This window comes from Phoxinus phoxinus, assembly GCF_949152265.1.
Source record: "Phoxinus phoxinus genome assembly, chromosome: 11".
Taxonomy (NCBI): Eukaryota; Metazoa; Chordata; class Actinopteri; order Cypriniformes; family Leuciscidae; genus Phoxinus; species Phoxinus phoxinus.
In genome coordinates, this window is record NC_136886.1 from 24983471 (window position 1) to 25005423 (window position 21953).

The 21953-nt window shown below is 50.7% G+C and overlaps 1 protein-coding gene across 1 annotated transcript in view; it reads right to left on the reverse strand.

Moving 5' to 3' along the window:
- cacng5a (calcium channel, voltage-dependent, gamma subunit 5a) overlaps positions 1-21953 on the reverse strand; it is a 70791-nt gene that overhangs the window by 29117 nt on the left and 19721 nt on the right. Inside the window, exons 3-4 of the mRNA XM_079628938.1 lie at positions 4640-4726; positions 305-445 (exon numbers count right to left, since the gene is read on the reverse strand). Of these exons, the coding sequence (XP_079485064.1) occupies positions 305-445; positions 4640-4726 (228 nt within the window). The remainder of the gene's footprint in view (positions 1-304; positions 446-4639; positions 4727-21953) is intronic.

The following is a 21953-nucleotide window of genomic DNA, read 5'->3' on the forward strand; positions in this document are numbered from 1 at the left end:
GAACTAAAAAGTTTTTTTATCTGGCCTTTCAGAGAACTGTAAGTTCTGAGAACTGAACAAAGATCTCACCCATTTCTTCTGGACACAGTCTTCAAGCTAAAATTACTTTCTTTCGTTTTCTTAGTTAATTCTTATTTTTTTTTATCCAGTCAGTCATTATAGAAGAATTCTAGTACTCTGAAAGTTATTATACAAAAGTATATTATTGTCCAAAAAGATTACACGATTTATTCCTGCTGTATATATACTGAAGGGTGTAACCTTTTCCTACCACATTTTTTTACTGCTTTGAACTCAAACTCACCTGACAGGATAAAGAAGATTCCAGAGATGAAGGCCAGAATGGTGCGTTGAGGACGGATATGTCCAATATTACTCAGCACAAAGCCAATGAACATGAAGAATAGACTGACCAGTGGAAAAGGAGTAGCAGAGCGGATCATTTCTAGAAACAAACCCAAATAAATAATTACTGATGTACCTAATTCTTCTACAACCTCTATAATATCACTATTAATGTAACAAGAATATAAACAGCAAATACATTTATGGTGTACCATACGTGTGAGGTTTGGTGTTCATGTGAGCAGGGGCGGAACTAGCCTACATGGTGGCCAACTCACTGGCCCCTGAAATCTGGCAACTTTAATCACATGCAATTTCACCAACACTATCGCGAATAAATAAACATTGGCTTTAAACATCACTGAGTCTACCTATACAGTTTACAGTGACAAAATTCAACTTCAGTTTAAATTAACTCCCTTAGATAACCATGAGTATTGTGCATTTTATCATGTTTTTTTCTAATGTCACTTGTGGCCAGCCTCTTTTAAAGCAGTGCCTCAGCCTAACCCATCCGCACACATCCCTATTTATAATGCTCTTGACACACCCCTGCATTTGAGGATCATGTGAGGGGTTAAATGAGACTGATCAGTTGAATAGACAAACATGGAGTGTTATTGGATATAAATTCCTGCTACCAAGACCAATTGAAAATCCTTCAACCCTTGAGACTTCTGACTGTCACATTGTTAATGTGTTTTCTGTTGTGTCCATGGACTTTTAGGTTGTTTTTTCTCATTCAGTGTTTTTCTTCCTCTCTGTCGTCATTTTCATTAGTTCATTTTCATCACCTGTCTAGTTAATCAGTTAATCACCCTTCATTGTCTTCACCTGTCGTCACTCGTTGTCATCTGTGTATTTAGTTCCTGTCCTTCACCCTTCAGTTGTCGGTCAATGTTTGGATGTCATTGTGTATGGAGAGTGTTACCCTTGCCTGTACCAGTTTTGTTTAAGTTTTATTATAGTAAAAGTTTGAATTGGAACTTTGGGCCTCTGCCTGTCTTCATCCGCACCATACCCGTGACAGATTGACCGACCCAACCTAAAATGGACGATTGGATAAAAATTTTCGTCCTGGCCAAGGAGAGCCAAGATCTCCCAGCCTTTGCCCATGGAGGGTCGTTTGAGGGAACCCGTCTGGCCAGATTTCGCGGGACCCGTGGAGGCCGCAGTAGAGGCGGTGGTCGAGATGGACCCCGACACCATTCTCCGCTTTGGTCCCTCTTCGACCCTGGACGGTTGACGTCCAGCTCCAAGCCGCCTGCACCGCTGGTCCCGTCCAGCCCAGAGCTTCCTGCGCCAGAGCCCGCTGATCCTGCGCCAGAGGCCGCTGATCCTGCGCCAGAGCCTGCTGATCCTGCGTCAGAGCCCCCTGATCCTGCGCCAGAGGCCGCTGATCCTGCGCCAGAGCCCTCATCACTGCCCAGCACAGAGCCCTCATCGCTGCCCAGCACAGAGCCCTCATCGCTGCCCAGCACAGAGCCCTCATCGCTGCCCAGCACAGAGCCCTCATCGCTGCCCAGCACAGAGCCCTCATCGCTGCCCAGCACAGAGCCCTCATCGCTGCCCAGCACAGAGCCCTCATCGCTGCCCAGCACAGAGCCCTCATCGCTGCCCAGCACAGAGCCCTCATCGCTGCCCAGCACAGAGCCCTCATCGCTGCCCAGCACAGAGCTTCCTGCACCGCTGGTCCCGTCCAGCCCAGAGCTTCCTGCACCGCTGGTCCCGTCCAGCCCAGAGCTTCCTGCACCGCTGATCCCGTCCAGCCCAGAGCCTTCGCCGCTGGTCCCGTCCAGCCCAGAGCTTCCTGCACCGCTGGTCCCGTCCAGCCCTGAGCTTCCTGCACCGCTGGTTCCGTCCAGTCCAGAGCTTCCTGTACCGCTGGTCCCGTCCAGCCCAGAGCTTCCTGCACCGCTGGTCCCGTCCAGCCCAGAGCTTCCTGTACCGCTGGTCCCGTCCAGCCCAGAGCTTCCTGCACCGCTGGTCCCGTCCAGCCCAGAGCTTCCTGCACCGCTGGTCCCGTCCAGCCCAGAGCCTTCGCCGCTGGTCCCGTCCAGCCCAGAGCCTTCGCCGCTGGTCCCGTCCAGCCCAGAGCCTTCGCCGCCGGTCCCGTCCAGCCCAGTGCCTTCGCCGCCGGTCCCGTCCAGCCCAGTGCCTTCGCCGCTGGTCCCGTCCAGCCCAGGACCGCCTTCGCCGCTGGCCCCGGTCAGCTCAGAGCCCTCTTCGCCGCTGGTCCAGTCCAGTGCTGACCTCCCCAAGAAAATTTTGGGGGGGGGCAATAAGTCCTCTGAGGGGATCGTGGAGGCCCTGCCGACACGGTCGCCATGGCCGCCCGAAGGGTCCTCACCGCCATGGCCGCCCGAAGGGTCCTCACCGCCATGGCCGCCCGAAGGGTCCTCACCGCCATGGCCGCCCGAAGGGTCCTCACCGCCATGGCCGCCCGAAGGGTCCTCACCGCCATGGCCGCCCGAAGGGTCCTCACCGCCATGGCCGCCCGAAGGGTCCTCACCGCCATGGCCGCCCGAAGGGTCCTCACCGCCATGGCCGCCCGAAGGGTCCTCACCGCCATGGCCGCCCGAAGGGTCCTCACCGCCATGGTCGCCCGAAGGGTCCTCACCGCCATGGCCGCCCGAAGGGTCCTCACCGCCATGGCCGCCCGAAGGGTCCTCACCGCCATGGCCGCCCGAAGGGTCCTCACCGCCATGGACGCCTGAGGGTCCGTCTGCTCTGCCATGGCCACGCCCTCATCCTGCTCCGCCCTGGAGGCTTCCTGCTCCAGATCGGCCACCTGTCCATCAGCCTCCAGGGCGCCCACCCTCCCACCCCTTTGGATGTTTTACGGCGCGAGGGCGCGCCTGGGGGGAGGGGGGGGTTCTGTCACATTGTTAATGTGTTTTCTGTTGTGTCCATGGACTTTTAGGTTGTTTTTTCTCATTCAGTGTTTTTCTTCCTCTCTGTCGTCATTTTCATTAGTTCATTTTCATCACCTGTCTAGTTAATCAGTTAATCACCCTTCATTGTCTTCACCTGTCGTCACTCGTTGTCATCTGTGTATTTAGTTCCTGTCCTTCACCCTTCAGTTGTCGGTCAATGTTTGGATGTCATTGTGTATGGAGAGTGTTACCCTTGCCTGTACCAGTTTTGTTTAAGTTTTATTATAGTAAAAGTTTGAATTGGAACTTTGGGCCTCTGCCTGTCTTCATCCGCACCATACCCGTGACACTGACACAGTGACATACATATGCAAATCACAAATCAAGAGTCAAAAGACTAACTGTTACACACTTGCATATCTCAATTTTTACTTTTTGTGAAAATGTTATACTTCAATTGAATCATTCAATCTCAGATTTTATTACTCTAAAAAAGATATTTCATGAACAGTTAAATGCAATCAAAAAATGCCATGCATAGTTAATCAATTATCTAAAATCCATTAGCTAAATTAAATCAATATTGGAACCACTCATTGCATTTAAAACACAAGAAAACTATTTTTCAGGTCGTTAAGGTACTTTTTGAGGTTTGTAGTTTGTAGTGTTTTTTTTTTTCTCCCCCAAGGTTGCCACATTTAGGGTGTGTTCACACTTGTAGTTTGGTTCTTTTGGTCAGGACCAAAAAAGACAGTTAAACATTTAGTCCTGATTACTTTAGTGTTCACACAACCTAAAGTTACAAAACAAATAACTTTTATGATGTACATTTTGTGACGGAACTTACAAAACATCCAAAAACAATGCAGAGTGCTGGGCTAAATAGGCTCACTGAATGTGTGTACAGTATCATACAGTATGGTATTTTTACCAGCTGAGACCTCACTAAGAGCTTAAAATGTATTAAAGAGTCAAAACAGCACCAGGAGACTACTGCAAGGAGGCGGCGGTTACGACGCCTGTACCGAATTGTAATTTGTGACCTAATTCCTATGACGAGCAAAAAAGGTATGTTTGCATCTTGTGACATCTTGCTTGCTTCGTTTAGATGTCTTTGGTCTGTGTTGCATTCATATTTCAGTTAATTTGGAAGTGGGCCGAGCCCCCTTGAAAAGGTTGTGCTTGGTTGGTATGCACCAGGGATGGCAGCATTCACTCTTATTCAAATGAACGACAGAGCAATTTTTTTTTTTTATCTAAACCTGGCAAGTGTGAATACTCTGAAAAGTGCAGTGAGAGAAATTCCACTTTTGTACAATAACTTCTCCTCATTAGTGCTTTAGAGCTCAGTGAATAAACAACATGCACAAATAGAAGCCATTTGCAAACCAAGTCTAGGAAAGGAGACTTTCACTCACTCAAGACACTGGCTGTAGACTCTGATGTCATCTGAACATTCATGGGCATCACATACTCTATAGTGAAGCAGCGACCCTTCTCTTCTCCTTGAAAAAACAAAAAATAACAAAACCATGAACATTGCTACCTGTAAAGACAGAAATAAATTATCATGATTTTATTTATTTATTTATATGCTTTTGTTCTCATATTTGAAAGTATTCAATTTGTTTTTAATCCAGTGGACCACAATCAGTATAGCAGCTGCACTACTGGGTGGTGCAAAGGTTTGTAGGTCAAACACTTTGCTTTGAAGTGTTTTTAGTAACAAGGCCACTCAATAAGCCATACTTGCACAGAACCATTTGGACCATGTGGAAAATGTTGTTAAATAATCCATTAGGATTTACTCTCATATTGTCTGCAAACAATAGGCTATCTATTTTGCAAGATCTAATAAACAGAATGAACAGAATTTGAATGACAAAAATAATGTTCACTGTGTCTGCAATAATAAATAATGTAATAACTTGTAGTTCTTCACTAAAACGTGGGACTAACCGGAGCTAAGTTATGCTATTGCACTTTTACTAGGCTAATTACTAGCACGAGATATGAAAACTCGTGTCCCATACACCGCACGACCATGAGTGTTTCAGCAGGTGGAGTATTGTTAAAATAAACCAGCAGGAGGTAGTACTGTTGTCTTTCTCCTCCATTTATTTTAAACAAAGAACGAACACACAGGCAAGGCCCTATCGCCAAGTCCCTCCCTTACACACCTCTCTCCATGACGGTAAGAGACATATTTTACATAAGGCAGTAATGAACCAAGAACACCTGACCTAACTTGAACATAACACACATAACTTTACTATCACAAAAACTCAACGATCTTGCTGTAATAACACATAAATCAACTCCCAACACACAATTACCCATAATGCACCCAGCTGCTAGTGCTGACGGCCGGGTCATTACAATAGACCCACCCAAGAGGGTTAGTGTCCCCACAACCCTAATCTCCCACAACAAAATCCAACAAATGTCCCGGCCGGCGTCGAACACGCTTAGGCCTCCCTGGTGTTCCACCCCCAGCACCAGGCTCAGCCCTGAGTCCGTTATTGTCTGTTTCGGCGCTGGGAGTGGATTTCGGGGAGCCTCTCTGGCTTCCATCAGTCTTTTGCTCTGGGACCAGTGGGTGGTACGGTGCCAATCGGTCCTTATGAAGCACCACCCGTCTACCCCGTCCAGGCATTCTGACCCGGAAGACCACCTCCGAAATTTTGTCCAAAATCTCCCCAGGTCCCTGCCAATGATGAGTCAGTTTGGGTGACAACCCCCGCTTCCTCTGGGGGCAGAACACCCACACTCTGTCCCCTGGCCCAATCGTAGGCCCGTGGGCCCGGGCGTCGTATGCCCGCTTCTGGCGGGCTCCAGCGTCCCCCAGAGCCTCCCTGGCCATTTGATGGACCGTGCTCAGACGTTCCTTCAATTTCCTGAAGTAATCCAATTCTGGCCCACCAGCAATCTCCGGCTCGGGGGGCGACCCGAACACCAAGTCCACCGGCGTGCGGAGCTCCCTCCCGACATCAGCGCCGCCGGTGTGCACTGACTTGACTCCTGCACTGCTGTCCTATATGCCCACAGGACCAGAGGTAGATGCTGGTCCCAGTCTCTCTGATGCTGGCTGGTCAAGATGGCAAGTTGGGTGGCCAGGGTGCGGTTGAACCGCTCAACTAGTCCATCGCTTTGAGGGTGAAGGGGAGTGGTTCTTGTCTTCTTCACCCCCAATCGCTGGCACACCTCATTGAACACTCGGCTCTCAAAGTTACGCCCCTGGTCACTGTGAAGTTCGTCCGGCACCCCAAACCGGGCAAACATCTCATCCACTAGTCGCTGCGCCGTAGTGGAAGCACTCTGATCTGGCACCGCATATGCCTCCGGCCACTTCGTAAAATAGTCCATAGCGACCAGGACAAAACGGTTGCCGGCATCTGTGATGAGAAATGGACCCAAGATGTCCACCCCAATCCTCTCCATAGGCGCCCCGACTAGGTACTGCTGTAGTGGCGCATGAGAGCGTCGGCTGGGTCCCTTCTGTGCCGTGCAAATATCGCAGCAATGAACATACAGCTCTGTGTCCTGCCGACATCCCGGCCAGTAGAAACGTTGCCGCAGCCGCACCAGGCTCAGGCACTGTCTTGGAGTTCCCGAAATGGCCGGCTCCAGCTGACCCATGAACCCAACGGAGGACCACCGGCCGCAGAGCATGGGGAACCAGGAGTTGCAGACGGTCAATCCCCCCCCGGCGCCTGCCACCGCCTGTATATCACGCCTTCGTGGAGCTCCAGGCTGCCCCACTGAGAATAAAGCGTTTTAATCTCGGGCCCCTGGGAGGACACGGCTGGCCAGTCCGGACGTGTTTGGGCCTCCAACCAGCCCTTGACCTTCACCAGTACTTGATCATTTGCCTGCTGTTGCCTCAGCTGCTCGGTGGTGAACGGTTCCCCACTGCTGCCGACGATGGCCCCAGACCTCGTTCTTCCTGGCGACTGCAGTACCGACATTCGTCAACAAAGCATGGACGTCTGGAGAGGGCGTCAGCGTTAGCATGCTGCCGCCCTGGTCGGTGCTGAACCTCAAAGTCGTATTCTTGAAGGATCTCCAGCCACCTTGACACCTGACCCTCTGGCTGGCGGAAATTCAGCATCCAAGTGAGGCTAGCGTGGTCTGTCCTCAGTGTGAACCTGGTGCCCAGGAGGTAGGGCCTGAAGTGAGGGATGGCTAGGACCACCGCTAGCAACTCCTGCCGGGTGACGCAGTAATTTCTTTCTGGGCGACTGAGGCTGCAACTATAGTAGGCCACCACTTGCTCTCCATTCTCCCTCCTCTGGGATAGTACGGCCCCGACCCCCACGTTACTGGCATCAGTGTCCACAAGGAATGGTTGGTTGGGATCAGGGTAGGCCAGGACAGGAGCGTCGATGAGAGCCGCTTTTAGCTGTTGAAAGGCCGCAGCGCAGTCCTCCGACCACCCAAAACGCCGGCCCTTGTTTGTCAGCTGATGTAAGGGGCTGGCAATGGTTGCAAAGTCTCTGACAAACCTCCTGTAATAGGAGGCCAAGCCCAGGAAGCTCCGCAGCTCAGTGATGTTGGTTGGTGGGGGCCAGTCCCTCACCGCGGCCACCTTTGTCGGGTCGGTAGCCACCCCACTCTCACTGACCACGTGTCCCAGGAACTGCGTCTGGCGGGTGAGCATGTTGCACTTGGCCGGGTTCAACCGCAACCCAGCGTTACGGATGGCCGTCAGGACCTCCCGTAAGTTGTGGACAGCCTGGTCAAAGTGTCTGGCATGGACCAACAGATCGTCCAAGTAAACCACACAGCGGGTGCGGGGAATGTCTTTGAGGACCCGCTCCATCAGCCTCTCAAAGGTGGCTGGGGCATTACACAGTCCAAAGGGCATCACTTTAAACTGCCACAGTCCTTGCCCTATTGTAAATGCAGTTTTGGGCCGGGCCTCTGTCGCCAGCTCCACTTACCAATACCCACTGCGCAAGTCCAAAGAGCTGGACCAATAGGATCCAGCTACATAATCCAATGCATCGTCAATGCGCGGTAGTGGGTATGAGTCCTTGCGGGTGACCGCATTTAGTCGCCGAAAGTCCACGCAAGGGCGCCACGCGCCCGTTTTCTTCCGCACCATGACCATGGGTGCAGCCCAGGGACTGTCTGAGGGCTCAATAATGCCGTTAGCTGCCATTTCTCTAATAATTTCTTCAGCAGCCTGGCGCTTGGCGAGAGGCAGTCTATGGGGGTGCAAGCGAATGGGGGCAGCGGGGCCAGTGTCAATCTGATGCTGCACCAGAGCTGTTCTGGTACAGTCCTCCTCACGGGCTGCAAAAATGTCCACAAAGTCCCCCAATAGATTCTGTAGCTGCTCCTGCTGCGTCGTGCTCAGATGCTCACTGCTTCGCCGCCCCAACTCCTCAACAGCAACAACAGTTTCCGGTGACGGGGGGGCGGATGGAGTGTGTGGTGGTAGTGGCTGAGATGCAGTGGTCTGAGCTTCAATACTCCCACAGGGCTCCCCCTGAGTCTCTGCCGCTCTCGTGTGGCGGTTGGGGGTCGGAGCTTTTCCATGACGGCTCCGGCCCAATCGGAGCGGCACGGTCTCGTTACCTAAGCATAGGGCGGCCCCAGGCACATCGACACGTGCTCCCCAGTGGGCTAACAAGTCCAAGCCAACAATGCACTCATCTCTGATATCGGCGAGCCAGAACTCGTGGCTCGTCTGGCTCATCCCCACCACCACAGACAACAGTTTCTTTCCCGGCATTACTGTCCTTTCACCCGTGACAGTGAGCAGTTCGGTAATGGTGGGGGTCCAGTCTTCCGGAAGAGGACCGGACGTTCCTGACAACAGTCCTTTTCGCAGCAAGCAAATGGTGGACCCCGTATCTACCAGGGCGCTGCAGGGCTGCCCGTCAACAACACAGTCCAAGTACAGTCCTCCGGCAAACCCGCAGCGCCCCACAGTAGGGCAGTCGTTGTGGAGGGGTGCTGAATAATGGGGTGAGGGTCCCCTAAATGCCTCACTCCGAGGTCGTTTCCCGGGGGTAACGTTGCCCGGGGCCGGGGGCTCGGGGCAGGGCAGTCCCTGGCGAAATGCCCCGGTTCTCCGCAGCGGTAGCAGCGGTCTAGCCTCGTCCTCCGTCGGGGGGTCTCCACTGGTTGAACCCGGCTGACCTCTTCCTCAGATCGGACCCCATCCACCTCCCGTTCTACGGCTCTTGTCAGATGACGCTGGAGTGGAGATTGACCTGTTGCCGGCCCAGCCTGTAGCACCTCCTCAGCTCTCTCAGCCTCTCTCAGCGCCTCACTTAGATCTCGGGGTGACAATAGGCGGACATGTTGGCGGAGCCTCTCAGGTTAGACCCTAAGACCCCGCAGGCTAAGACCCCGCAGGAAAGCATGGAGGCTCAGCTCTTCCCTTGCTGCGACCTGGAAGGTAGGGTAGCCCTTCCGGGCGTAGACCCGGATGTCAGCGGCGAAAGCGCCCACACTCTCTCCTTCACGTCGACGTCGGTTAGTTAGCTCCTCCCTGCTCTATTCTGCGGAGGTTCTCTACCCGAAGCGGCGGTTGAGAGCAGCAGTGAGGGCCTGGCGCCGTCAGGCTGGTGCGGAGCCCTGCTCCTCCGCAGCGTCTCACTCGTCAGATGCTCTAGCATGATGCTGTTCTCGTGAATGGCACGCTCTAATTCGCCTATACTTCGCTCCATAACGGCGTCTTCTAAACAGCTTTTAGAATCCCACTTCTGACACCACTGTAATAACTTGTAGTTCTTCACTAAAACGTGGGACTAACCGGAGCTAAGTTATGCTATTGCACTTTTACTAGGCTAATTACTAGCACGAGATATGAACACTCGTGTCCCATACACCGCACGACCATGAGTGTTTCAGCAGGTGGAGTATTGTTAAAATAAACCAGCAGGAGGTAGTACTGTTGTCTTTCTCCTCCATTTATTTTAAACAAAGAACGAACACACAGGCAAGGCCCTATCGCCAAGTCCCTCCCTTACACACCTCTCTCCATGACGGTAAGAGACACATTTTACATAAGGCAGTAATGAACCAAGAACACCTGACCTAACTTGAACATAACACACATAACTTTACTATCACAAAAACTCAACGATCTTGCTGTAATAACACATAAATCAACTCCCAACACACAATTACCCATAATGCACCCAGCTGCTAGTGCTGACGGCCGGATCATTACAATATTAAGTTTGTTAAATACACTCCTGTTCAAAAGTTTGGGGTCGGTAAGATTTTTAAAAATGTTTTTAAAAGAAGTCTCTTATGTTCATCAAGTCTGCATTTATTTGATGCAGTAAAACATTAATATTGTGCAATATTATTACAATTTAAATGACTGTTTTGTATTTTTAATAATTTAAAATGTAATTTGTCCCTGTGATGGCAAAGCTGAATTCGAAGCCGCCATTATTCCATTCTTCAGTATCATATAAACCTTCATAGATCCTTCTAATATGCTGATTTGGTGCTCAAGAAACATTTGTTATTATTGTCAATGTTAAAAAGAGTTGTGCTGCTTAATACTTTTGTGGAAACCTTGTTACTTTTTTCAGAACTATTTAATTAATAAGTTCAAAACAACATTAATTTAACTCTTTCCCCGGCATTGACATACATTTCCGGCTTTCCTTGGTTTCACTGTTATACTGTAAAGGAGAAATCTTCTGAAAGAGTAATGAATCTCTTGATTAAAACACAGGAAAACAATAAGCAGAAACGTCTCGGTTACGTATGTAACCCTCGTTCCCTGAGTACAGGGAACGGAGACGTACGTCGGGTTCCCCTGACGAATTGGGATCACGCTAGGGAGCCTATTACCTTCGAGAAACTAACAAAAAGCCAATGAGCATTGGCATGCAACATTTGCATTCCGCGGACCCGCCCGTCAGCGCGGGTATAAAAGCCGGAAGTAAACATTGCATCATCGCTTTTCGCTGAGGAGCCGAAGTAACGGACCCCTGCGAAGGTGCAGCCACATGGCAAAGGGACGTACGTCTCCGTTCCCTGTACTCAGGGAACGAGGGTTACATACGTAACCGAGACGTTCCCTTTCGTCCAGGGAACTCCGACGTACGTCGGGTTCCCCTGACGAATTGGGATCCCTAATAAAACGCCATGGTGCTGGCCCCTTCCAGTGCCCAGCTAAGCCGCCCTACAGCAGTTTCAATAAATTTCGGGGGCTGCTAGGAATCCACTGCTGTTCCGCAAGACCCACACAGAGGACATTGGATAACACTGGGAAGCGTGCCTCAACCCCCGGAGGGGGAGGCACACTACGGAAACCAGGATGCCTGAACTGGCCTGGAATACTCTGAGATGGTCCCAACCACTGGAATTGGGAGCGCATACAACAAGGACGACGGCGCGAGTCCGTCGGGGGAAGACACGGCTGGACTGCACGTGGCAAAAAACGGTCCTCAAGACCACTGAACACCCAGTCTGCTACGACTCTGCTAGAGGAGCAAACCTGGCGCCGGGCGGTCCGCTACGCCGGGCGCCGGGGGGGTGATGGAGGAGCTCAACAAGGTTACCACTTAGGGGCCAGCGGAGCGGAAGAGACGCACTTATCTGATTACAGAGTGGCGCAGCAAGCCGACACAACCTATTCCCTCGACCCACTGGACGAAGCCAGAACCCGGGAGGAAACCGGTTCCACACGGAGGTTATAGAACCTAGCAAACGTGTTAGGTGTCGCCCAGCCCCCAGCTCTACAAATGTCTGTCAGCGAGGCGCCTTGAGCCAACGCCCAGGAAGCGGCAACACCTCTAGTTGAGTGAGCGCGCAACCTGGGGGGACAAGGCTCAGCCTGAGCCTCATAGGCTCGGGTGATGGCATCCACTATCCAGTGGGCTAACCTCTGCTTGGAGACGGCCTTCCCCTTCTGCCGGCCTCCGTAACAGACAAGGAGCTGGTCTGAGGTCCTGAAGCTTTGCGTTCTGTCAACGTAACACCGCAAGGAGCGGACGGGACAGAGAAAAGCTAGGGCTGGGTCTGCCTCCTCCTGGGGCAGCGCTTGCAGGTTCACTACCTGATCTCTAAACGGAGTGGTAGGAACCTTGGGCACATATCCGGGGCGGGGTCTCAGTGTTACGTGGGACAGGCCCGGCCCGAACTCTAGGCACGATTCGTCGACCGAAAATGCTTGCAGATCCCCGACCCTCTTAAAAGAAGCCAATGCTAACAGGAGCGCTGTCTTGATAGACAGGATATCAAGCTCTACTGTCAGCAAAGGCTCAAAGGGAGGACTCTGGAGAGCTCTCAGTACCAGAGTCAAGTCCCAAGGGGGTACAGAGTGTACAGGGCGAGGAGGGTTTAACCTCCTAGCACCCTTCAGGAATCTGATGACCAGGTCGTGCTTTCCCACCGACTTATCGTCAACTGCATCGTGATGCGCCGCAATGGCAGCGACATACACTTTGAGGGTTGAAGGGGACAGCCTACGCTCCAACCCATCTTGCAGGAAAGAAAGCACAACGCCGATCGGGCAAGTTCGGGGGTCCTCCTGACGGGAGGAGCACCAAGCGACGAACAGGTTCCACTTCAACGCATAGAGGCGCCTCGTAGAGGGGGCTCTAGCGGAAGCGATAGTGTCTACCACTGCCTGTGGCAGCCCACTCAGAACCTCCGCGTCCCGTCCAGGGACCAGACATGGAGTTTCCAGAGGTCTGGACGCGGGTGCCGTAGAGTGCCCCGTCTCTGAGAAAGTAGATCCTTCCTCAGAGGAATCGGCCAAGGAGGGGCTGTCGAGAGGAGCATGAGTTCTGGGAACCAAGTCCTGGTGGGCCAGTACGGCGCCACTAGCAAGACCTGCTGCTCCTCCTCCCTGACCTTGCACAGAGTCTGCGCAAGAAGGCTCACTGGGGGGAACGCATATTTGTGTAGGCCCCGGGGCCAGCTGTGAGCCAGGGCGTCCGTGCCGAGGGTCCCCTCGGACAGGGAGTAAAACCACTGGCAATGGGTCGTGTCCGGAGAGGCGAACAGGTCGACCTGTGCCGCTCCGAAGACACTCCAAATCAGCTGGACCACCTGGGGATGGAGTCGCCATTCTCCGGGCAGGGGGGTGAACCGTGAAAGCTCGTCGGCCACACGGTTGAGAGCCCCCGGCACGTAAGCGGCATGAAGCGTCCTCAGATGCTTCTGACTCCATAGGAGGAGGTGGGAGGCGAGTCGCGACATACGACGGGAGCGTAGACCACCTTGACGGTTGATGTACGCAACGGTCGCAGTGCTGTCCGTACGGACCAGTACGTGCTTGTGTCTGAGAACCCCTTCGAGGCGACACAAAGCTAGACGTACTGCTTGCAACTCCAGGCAGTTGATGTGCCAATGCAGCTGGGGCCCCGTCCACAGACCCGAGACTGCATGCCCTTTGTACGTGGCTCCCCACCCCGTGGCAGAGGCATCTGTGAAAACCACAGCATGCCTGGAAACCTGGACCAGGGGCACTCCAGCCCGAAGGAACGCAGGGTCCGACCACGGGGAGAAGGTTTGGCGGCAGTGCGGGGTCACTTGGACCCGGAACGTGCCACTCTGCCACGCCCACCTCGGGACTCGATCGTGAAGCCAGCGCTGTAGCGGTCTCATATGTAACAGGCCGAGCGGTGTAATCGCCGCTGCGGCCGCCATATGCCCCAGGAGCCTCTGAAATTGTTTCAGTGGAACCGCTGTCCTGCCTCGAAAAGACCTGAGGCAGGTGAGCACTGACTGGACGCGCTCCTCTGTGAGGCGCGCAGTCTGGGCGACCGAGTCCAACTCCATACCGAGATAAGAGATCCTCTGCGTGGGGCAGAGTTTGCTCTTGTCCCAGTTGACCTGAAGACCCAACTGACTGAGATGCCGGAGCACCATGTCCCTGTGTTCGCACAGAACATCCCGAGAGTGAGCTATAATGAGCCAGTCGTCGAGGTAATTGAGGATGCGAACGCCTTGCTCTCTCATGGGAGCAATGGCCGCCTCCGCGACTTTCGTGAAGACACGGGGGGACAGGGCCAGCCCGAAGGGCAGGACTCTGTACTGATACGCTCGACCCTCGAACGCAAACCGCAGGAACGGTCTGTGTCGAGGAAGTATCGAGACGTGAAAGTAAGCGTCCTTCAGGTCGATTGCTGCAAACCAATCCCGGGGACGGATGCATTCGAAAATGCGCTTCTGCGTGAGCATCTTGAAGGGGAGTTTGTGCAGGGCCCGATTCAAGGAACGCAGGTCCAGGATCGGTCGTAACCCACCGCTTTTCTTGGGTACAATGAAGTAGGGGCTGTAAAACCCGGACCTCATCTCGGCAGGAGGGACCGGCTCGATCGCGTCCTTCGCCAGCAGGACATCGATCTCTTTCCGCAGGACAGGGGCATCCTCTGACCGCACACGGGTGAAGAGAATGCCCCTGTACCTGGGAGGCCGGCGGGCAAACTGAATTGCGTAGCCGAGCCGAATGGTGCGGAGGATCCACCGGGACGGAGCTGGAAGCGCTAGCCAGGCCTCCAGGAACCGAGCGAGTAGACCCACCCGAACCACCGGCGTACCCGCGGAGGGGCAGCAGGGCGGGGGACAGGGACCCGGCTCCAGCGACGACGTGGCGACCGCGAGCGGGGTCTGGGCGCAGATACTGACACCTACCTGTCCACACCGGGGGGCAGACGGCAGAGAGGGTTCTTCGTGTACCCTCTGCTGGGGAGAGGGGAGCGGGGGCCGTGTCGCACTGAGACGACACGCGCCGCCGCTGCGACCCTCTCGCACGGGGGAGACTGCGTGCCCGACAGTCTCGGCCGTGGATGACCTGGAAAAGGATACGGAAACTGCTCTTTTATTGAGGAAGTGGGTACCACTGACTGTGTCAGTGGCGGAACACAAACAAACAAAGGATTCTCCACCCGGCCCTCCCCCGGGGGAAGGAGGCGAATAGGGACCGCCTCCCGAAGAGCAGCAGCATCCAGTCCCAGGTCGCCCGCTTCAGGAACGACGTCCACCTCTCTTCTTCCTGGGAGGTGCAGGTGGCGTCGGAGCGGGCTGGGTCGCCCTCTTACGGCCCGACCTCCGTCCCCCAGGCTGAGGCTGCTGGCCTGGAGGGGGAGCGGCCGCAGGAGGACGACCTCGGCGACGAGCGGCCGGAGGCTGTGCAGCAACAGGAGTTGGGCCAGCAGCGGCTTTCCTCCTGTGCAGGACATGCCGCATAGCTTCCGACTGCTTCTGGGCGGCAGAAAACTCTTGGGCCAAGTTATCCACCGCCTCGCCGAAGAGGCCCCCTGTGGATACGGGGAAGTCGAGAAGTTTGTTCCTCTCGGCTTCCCGCATATCCGCCAGGGTAAGCCACAGGTGGCGCTCCTGGACCACAAGCGTGGACATCGCTCGACCCAGCGAACGTGCGGTAACCTTCGTCGCCCGTAGAGCGAAGTTGGTCGCCGCACGCAGCTCCTGCAGCAAGGCTGGGTCGGGACCACCCCCCTGCAGGTCATGGAGTGCTTTGGCCTGGTGGACCTGAAGCAGAGCCATGGCATGCAGGGCGGAGGCGGCGTCTCCACACGCCTTATAGGCCTCCCCGGTTAGACCCGAGGAGAACCTACAGGCGCGGGAGGGGAGTGAAGGGGCACCCCGCCAGGTGGAAGCGGTCTTCGGACACAGCTGCATCGCGATAGACCGCTCCACTGTGGGGATTCCCTCGTACCCGTGCGCCGCCCCGCCGTCAAGGGTGGTGAAGAGGGAGGGGCGAGGAGGCCCCCGCCGGTACGCCAGAGGCGCCGACCAGGACTTCCTCAACTCCTCATGCACTTCGGGGAAGAAGGGCACTGGAGCGGTACGCGGGGCATCCGCACGTACCGCAGCAGGCCAATCATCGAGCCGCGAATGCGAGGGCCCGGGCGGAGGGTTCCACTCGAGGCCCACATTCGCGGCCGCCCTTTCGAGCATAGCAACCACCTCGGGATCAGCGTCAGCTGCAGCCACCACACCCGAAGGGGGTAGACCCGCTGACTCCTCACCCGAAGATGATTGCTCCCCTTCCGATGCCGCGATAGACATCTGACAGTGTTGATGGCCATCATCCGGAGGGAGAAGTCTACCGCATCCAGAAACGCACGGGTGAGTCGACATCCTGAAAAGGACGCGAAACACCCGCCAGCTCTTTTAGAAAGGAAAGAGAGAGAGAGAAAAACAAGAGAGAGAGAGAGAGAGAGAGAAAACGCCGAAGCGCCGAGGGACCAACGCAGCAGACAGGCGGGGGAAACTGCAACCCTTTGCTGCTTTGAAGGCGAGATCACTGCACCGCGCCGTCACACCAGCGATTCTGCTCTCCAGGTATTTTCTTAAGTTTGTTGTTCTCCAGAAGGCTTAGGAATCCACAGCAACTGAGGCTCCGAAGCGAAAGGCGATGATGCAATGTTTACTTCCGGCTTTTATACCCGCGCTGACGGGCGGGTCCGCGGAATGCAAATGTTGCATGCCAATGCTCATTGGCTTTTTGTTAGTTTCTCGAAGGTAATAGGCTCCCTAGTGTGATCCCAATTCGTCAGGGGAACCCGACGTACGTCTGAGTTCCCTGGACGAAAGGGAACATGTGATATCATATGTAAGCAGATGCATAAAATAAACTCGTAAAATATCGTGATCATCAATTTTAAACAGCATATAAATCAAAAATAATGTTACTGAATTAAATGTCGGCCCAGGCGAGCTATAGGACCGTGCAAGCTTTTGGGGTGTTGATGGACTCTATCTACTCCATATGTTTTGATCATTATTCTGAATTCGATCTGGATGCTGTCTTTGACAAAACTGCAATTTTCTCAGCTTTTTGCTCAAAATGCAGCTTCCCTTTCAAGGGAACTCGACCTGCGTCGAGGCGCTGTCGGAACGCCTCTGCGTGATTGCATCGTGAAAAACTATAAAGCATACCCAGAACAAAGAAACGCTAGCTTCTGTGTCTTCAGCAGGCACACTTTGTGAATTTTTTGTCCATTTGGTGTTTGTCTGTCAATGAATAGTACAGCATTTATCTCTGTAAGTCAGGAGTTTCACCCAAAAAGTGACTTATAAATGGCAATCAAACAGCATTTCAAGCCATATGCTTTTCCACAGTTCGGGTCCCGCTTCTGCCGAGGCAGAATGGTGGCTTAGATCATGGGGTTTGCAAATGGATCTGGCAGAGGGGTTTGAGACATGCCCAGCCCTTTCTCAGCCTTCACCTGCTCGTGCCTTATCTCAGGGGGAAGCAAACTGTGCATGTTCTTCTCCCTGGGGTGAGGCACCGGTACTGCAGCTATCATGTCAGTATCAATACAGGGGATATTAGAGATTTGCCACCTCGTACTCCATATGAAGAGCTTATGGAGGTTGAGGCTTATGCTTTCGCTAAGCTTAATATTGACTGGCCAGCTGAGAAATAAGTAGTTCAACAAAAATTTTTTACTGGATAAATGATTTCTACCATCTAAATCACATCATGGGGCTGCAACATCATGGCTATGTGGCGATAGGGCTGAAGAGACACTTGAGCTATCTCTCCCCTGAATTGGCATCGTCACTAAAATCCCCGACATTACCCACCAATCCTCTTAAAGCTACATCTGCGCTGGTATGTAAAGTGTATTCGGTCGCATGCCTGCATACCATGTCTAAATTGCAGGCTTACCAGGCCGACCTGCTAAGAGACATTGATGAAGGCGAGGAAGTTAGCGCTGACGCAATATGAGAATTGCATCGCACTACAGATCGGTCTCTCCGGCCCACCAAGGAGACTGCGGCTGCCAAATCAGTGGGCAGTTCTATGGCAGCCCTGGGGGTCATGGAGAGACACCTGTGGTTGAACTTATCTGGTATAAAAGAGGAAGATAAAAGTTTTCTTTTGGATGCCCTGCTCTCGCTTCTGGACTCTTCGGCATTCCAAAAATGTATTTCTCACCAACATCAAGTCTCTGAGGCTGCTGGGCAGGAGCAGTTTAGGCCATCTAAGAGCTCCTCACACAGAGCGAAACAGAAACAAAGCGTTGCCACTCTGGCTTCTCCACAATAAGACTGGAGGTCGGGGTGGCACTTTCAGCTGAAATCTTCTAAGGATAAACCGGATCTGAGGACCGTTACACCTACAGGCAGTCCCCTCCAGGGAGAAGCAGTTTACACCTCATTATATGGTCCCCGGTTCTCCTCGGTGCCCTCTGCCAACCCCGCCACCTCGGTCTCCAGCGATCCTCTGAGGAGGGTCGCAGAGCAGTCAATTGACCCTTCGCAGGGAGTTTGCTTGACAGGAGATCTGACCAGTCACAATCTGCCGAATCTGCCATTTTTGTCCGACAAAGCAGTCAGGAGAGTTAGTATATTAACGTTGGAGGATTTGAACTTGAAAAACGGTGTGTATTGACGTCTTTCCGCGGTTAAAACAACATTCCTTCTTATGTTCATTCATGTTTATTTGATGCTATAAATTGATAAAGAAGGAAGAGATGATCGGTTCACGAGCAGTTTTAACTGACCAAATTTGAAAGTTGAGACTTTGTTTCAAATCAAATGTAACCTGGTCTGTCCTGTCTGTCACGTTGTCAGTGTCCTCTCTGCTCCGCATTGTATTTTCCACTGCGTGAGAGCATGGTGGGGCGTGAGAGCGGCATGGCTTGTCGGATATACAGTAGCAACAGTAACTAAAGGGGGCGGGTCTTTGCGAACGGTCAATTCGGTTGTTCCCTGCCGTTACGCTGCTTCAGGGCACCGAAATGTTGTTGTTTTTTTTTTTTGAAAGAAGTAAAGCAACATACAGTAAAACCATGAAAGTTCAATTTTCCTTTCTTCTATTTTTACTAACAACCCCCCTCACCCCCGAAACACACCTTCCCTAGGCAGCTTAAATACAACAGAATAACATAGCGTCTGGTTACAAAAGCAAAATATAACAATTATGTCATTACACCTTTTCAAGGCATGTACCCATGCATACCAAAACATAAGTACTGATGCTAATAAAAGTATCATTATCACAGTATAAATGCATACATAAAAGAGAGAGAGAGAAAAAACAAAAAACTATTGAGCCATTCTGTTCACCTACAGTGAGGTCAAAACAGCAAATACAGCATCACATAAAGGTGTAAATAGAGAGATACAAAATAAAAGTTAAAGGGTTATTATTTCACCCAAAAATGAAAAGTCTGTCAGTCCAACCCCGTAAGACTTTTGTTCATAGATATATATTTAGACATTCTAAAAGACTACTTTTTGATATTTTAAGATAGTTTTGTTAGATAAGTATCAGGTTTTGCATTATGATTACAATCAAACAATAACATTTGGTTAGAAAGGGAACACAATGCAATAATTTTTGTTAGTATTTGAGAATTTAAAAATCTAACAAAATAAGGGATGGATAGTGATAATTCAAAACACTTTATACAGACATTTTGCAATTAATTGGTATTTTATTCAGTTTAACCCCTGAAGCCCTGAAGGCATTTTTAGAGTTGTTTTGTCTGAGTGACACACAAAAGTAAAGACTCATAACTCCAAAACTATAACAAGGAGAGTCAAAAGGTAGGTATCGTTTGATAGAACACTTTTCAAATATTTTGAAAATATTAATTACATTACATTTGGACATTCTCCTGCCGAGAAACTTCTGATAAAATACCATATATATATATATATATATATATATATATATATATATATATATATATATATATATATATATATATATATATATATATATATATAATTTTTATTATGATTTTGCATATCTTTCTGGTTTGACATGCAATAACTCGGGAAGGAAATAGGGTAGGATATATACCCTATATCAGCAAATAACTCAGCAATACTTAGGAGTTTTTCAAATTGGCTACATTCACTGTAAAGTTCAATACTTCAATGCTCTAAGCTTTCAATTAATATTATCGCAGCTTGTTGGCGCCCGTGGGCGGTACACTCCGGTTTAGCGTGACTAGTCAGCTCTCGTTCAGAGTTGATCGAAGTGGTTAGATGCTTTAAAAAGCTGAGATTCTAAGCTTTAAGATGATACATATATTTGTGTTATTCCACATTTGAAAACGAGCATGGACGGCTCCGGGAAAATTGGAAACACATTGCACCCCGGAAAGATGAGAGACTTGTTTTTTAGCCAAGTAGGCCCTATGCATAATTTCGTGAGGAATATCTCATGATCAATGCAATTGATTATGTTATGTTTGGGCTCTTTGTAATCTTGAGAATCTGCTGTCAATAAAGCTGATTTTTCACAATCCATGCATGTTTCATGGAGTTATGAGCTGAAACGTCACATCAAAACAACATAGCATCACTGCTACTGCTACTTAATTGGTGCGCCTGTGCAACTTTCATGTGTTATGTCCATGAGGAATATCTTTAGATCTGAGTGATGGATTATGGCTCTTTTTATTCTTAACAATCTGCTGTAAATAATGAGGATTTATGCATGCTTCATTGAGTTATGAGTTAAAACGTGACATCTACATACAAGGCTCTGTGTGCACCTGTGGGGGTTCGAGTGTTACAACTCTATTAGGAATATCTTTAGATCTGAGAGATGGCTCTTTTTAATCGTGAGTCTGCTGAAAATAATGATGTACAATTTTCTACAATCTGTGCATGCTTCATTAAGTTATAAGCAAAAACCAAACGCGAGTGCTTCATGAGTATATACTTGGCTTGGTTGGTTTTTGTGTTAGAACTCCATCAGAAATATCTTTAGATCTGATTGATGGAATACATTTGGGCTGTTTTTAATCGTGAACTCCTGCTGTAAATAACGATGTGTCATTTTCCATGATCGATGTATGTTTCATGAAGATACGAGTAAAAAAGGCCAATCCTTGGCTGGGTGTGTCTGTGGTATTTTTTTGTGTTAGAACTCCATGAGAAATATCTTTAGTTCTGAGTGATAGATTATATTGAGTTTGGACTCATTTTAATCGTAACCATCTGCTAAAAATAATGATGTGTCATTTTTCACAATCGGAGCATGTTTCATGAAGTTACGAGCGGAAATGTGTCTAAAATTCAGCATCCATATGGGTCTCTTGAGGGGCAAAACCTCGCTCAAGTTTAGTAAAAAGCCTGAAACAATTATGCTTGACATATGACACAGGACTATCTGAGCTGTGTGGTGTATTTGACATATTGCAGTATGTAGTACAAAAAAGTTGTGATAAATTATGATTTTTTTCTTCACTTGGGGGTTCATGTAGGTTATCAACAAGCCGAAGGTTGGTGGTTCAATCCCCGGTTCCACCTGACCAAGTGTCGAGGTGTCCATGAGCAAGATATCTAACCCCAGCTGCTCCCGATGAGCTGGATGGCGTCTTGCATGGCTGACACCGCCGTCTGTGTATGAATGGGTGAATGTGAGGCAACATGTAAAGCACTTTGGTGGCCATTGGGTCTGTGAAAGCGCTATATAAATGCAGTCCATTTACCAATTATCATTCTTCTATTTATCAGCAACTCAGCACTACTTAGGAGTTTATCAAATTGGCTACCTTCATTGTAAATTACAGACTCTAAGCTTTCAAATGACACCTATTTTAAGTTGATCAGGGTAATATTTTTGAATAATATTATTATTATTTTCTTCACAGCTAGATGGCGCCTGTGGGTGGTACACTCCCTTTTAGAGGGATTACTCAGCACTCATTAGGAGTTGATCAAAGTGATTAGATGCATAAAAAGCTGAGATTCTAAGCTTTGAAATGATACATATTATTTATTATATAATGTAATGATACATTTAAT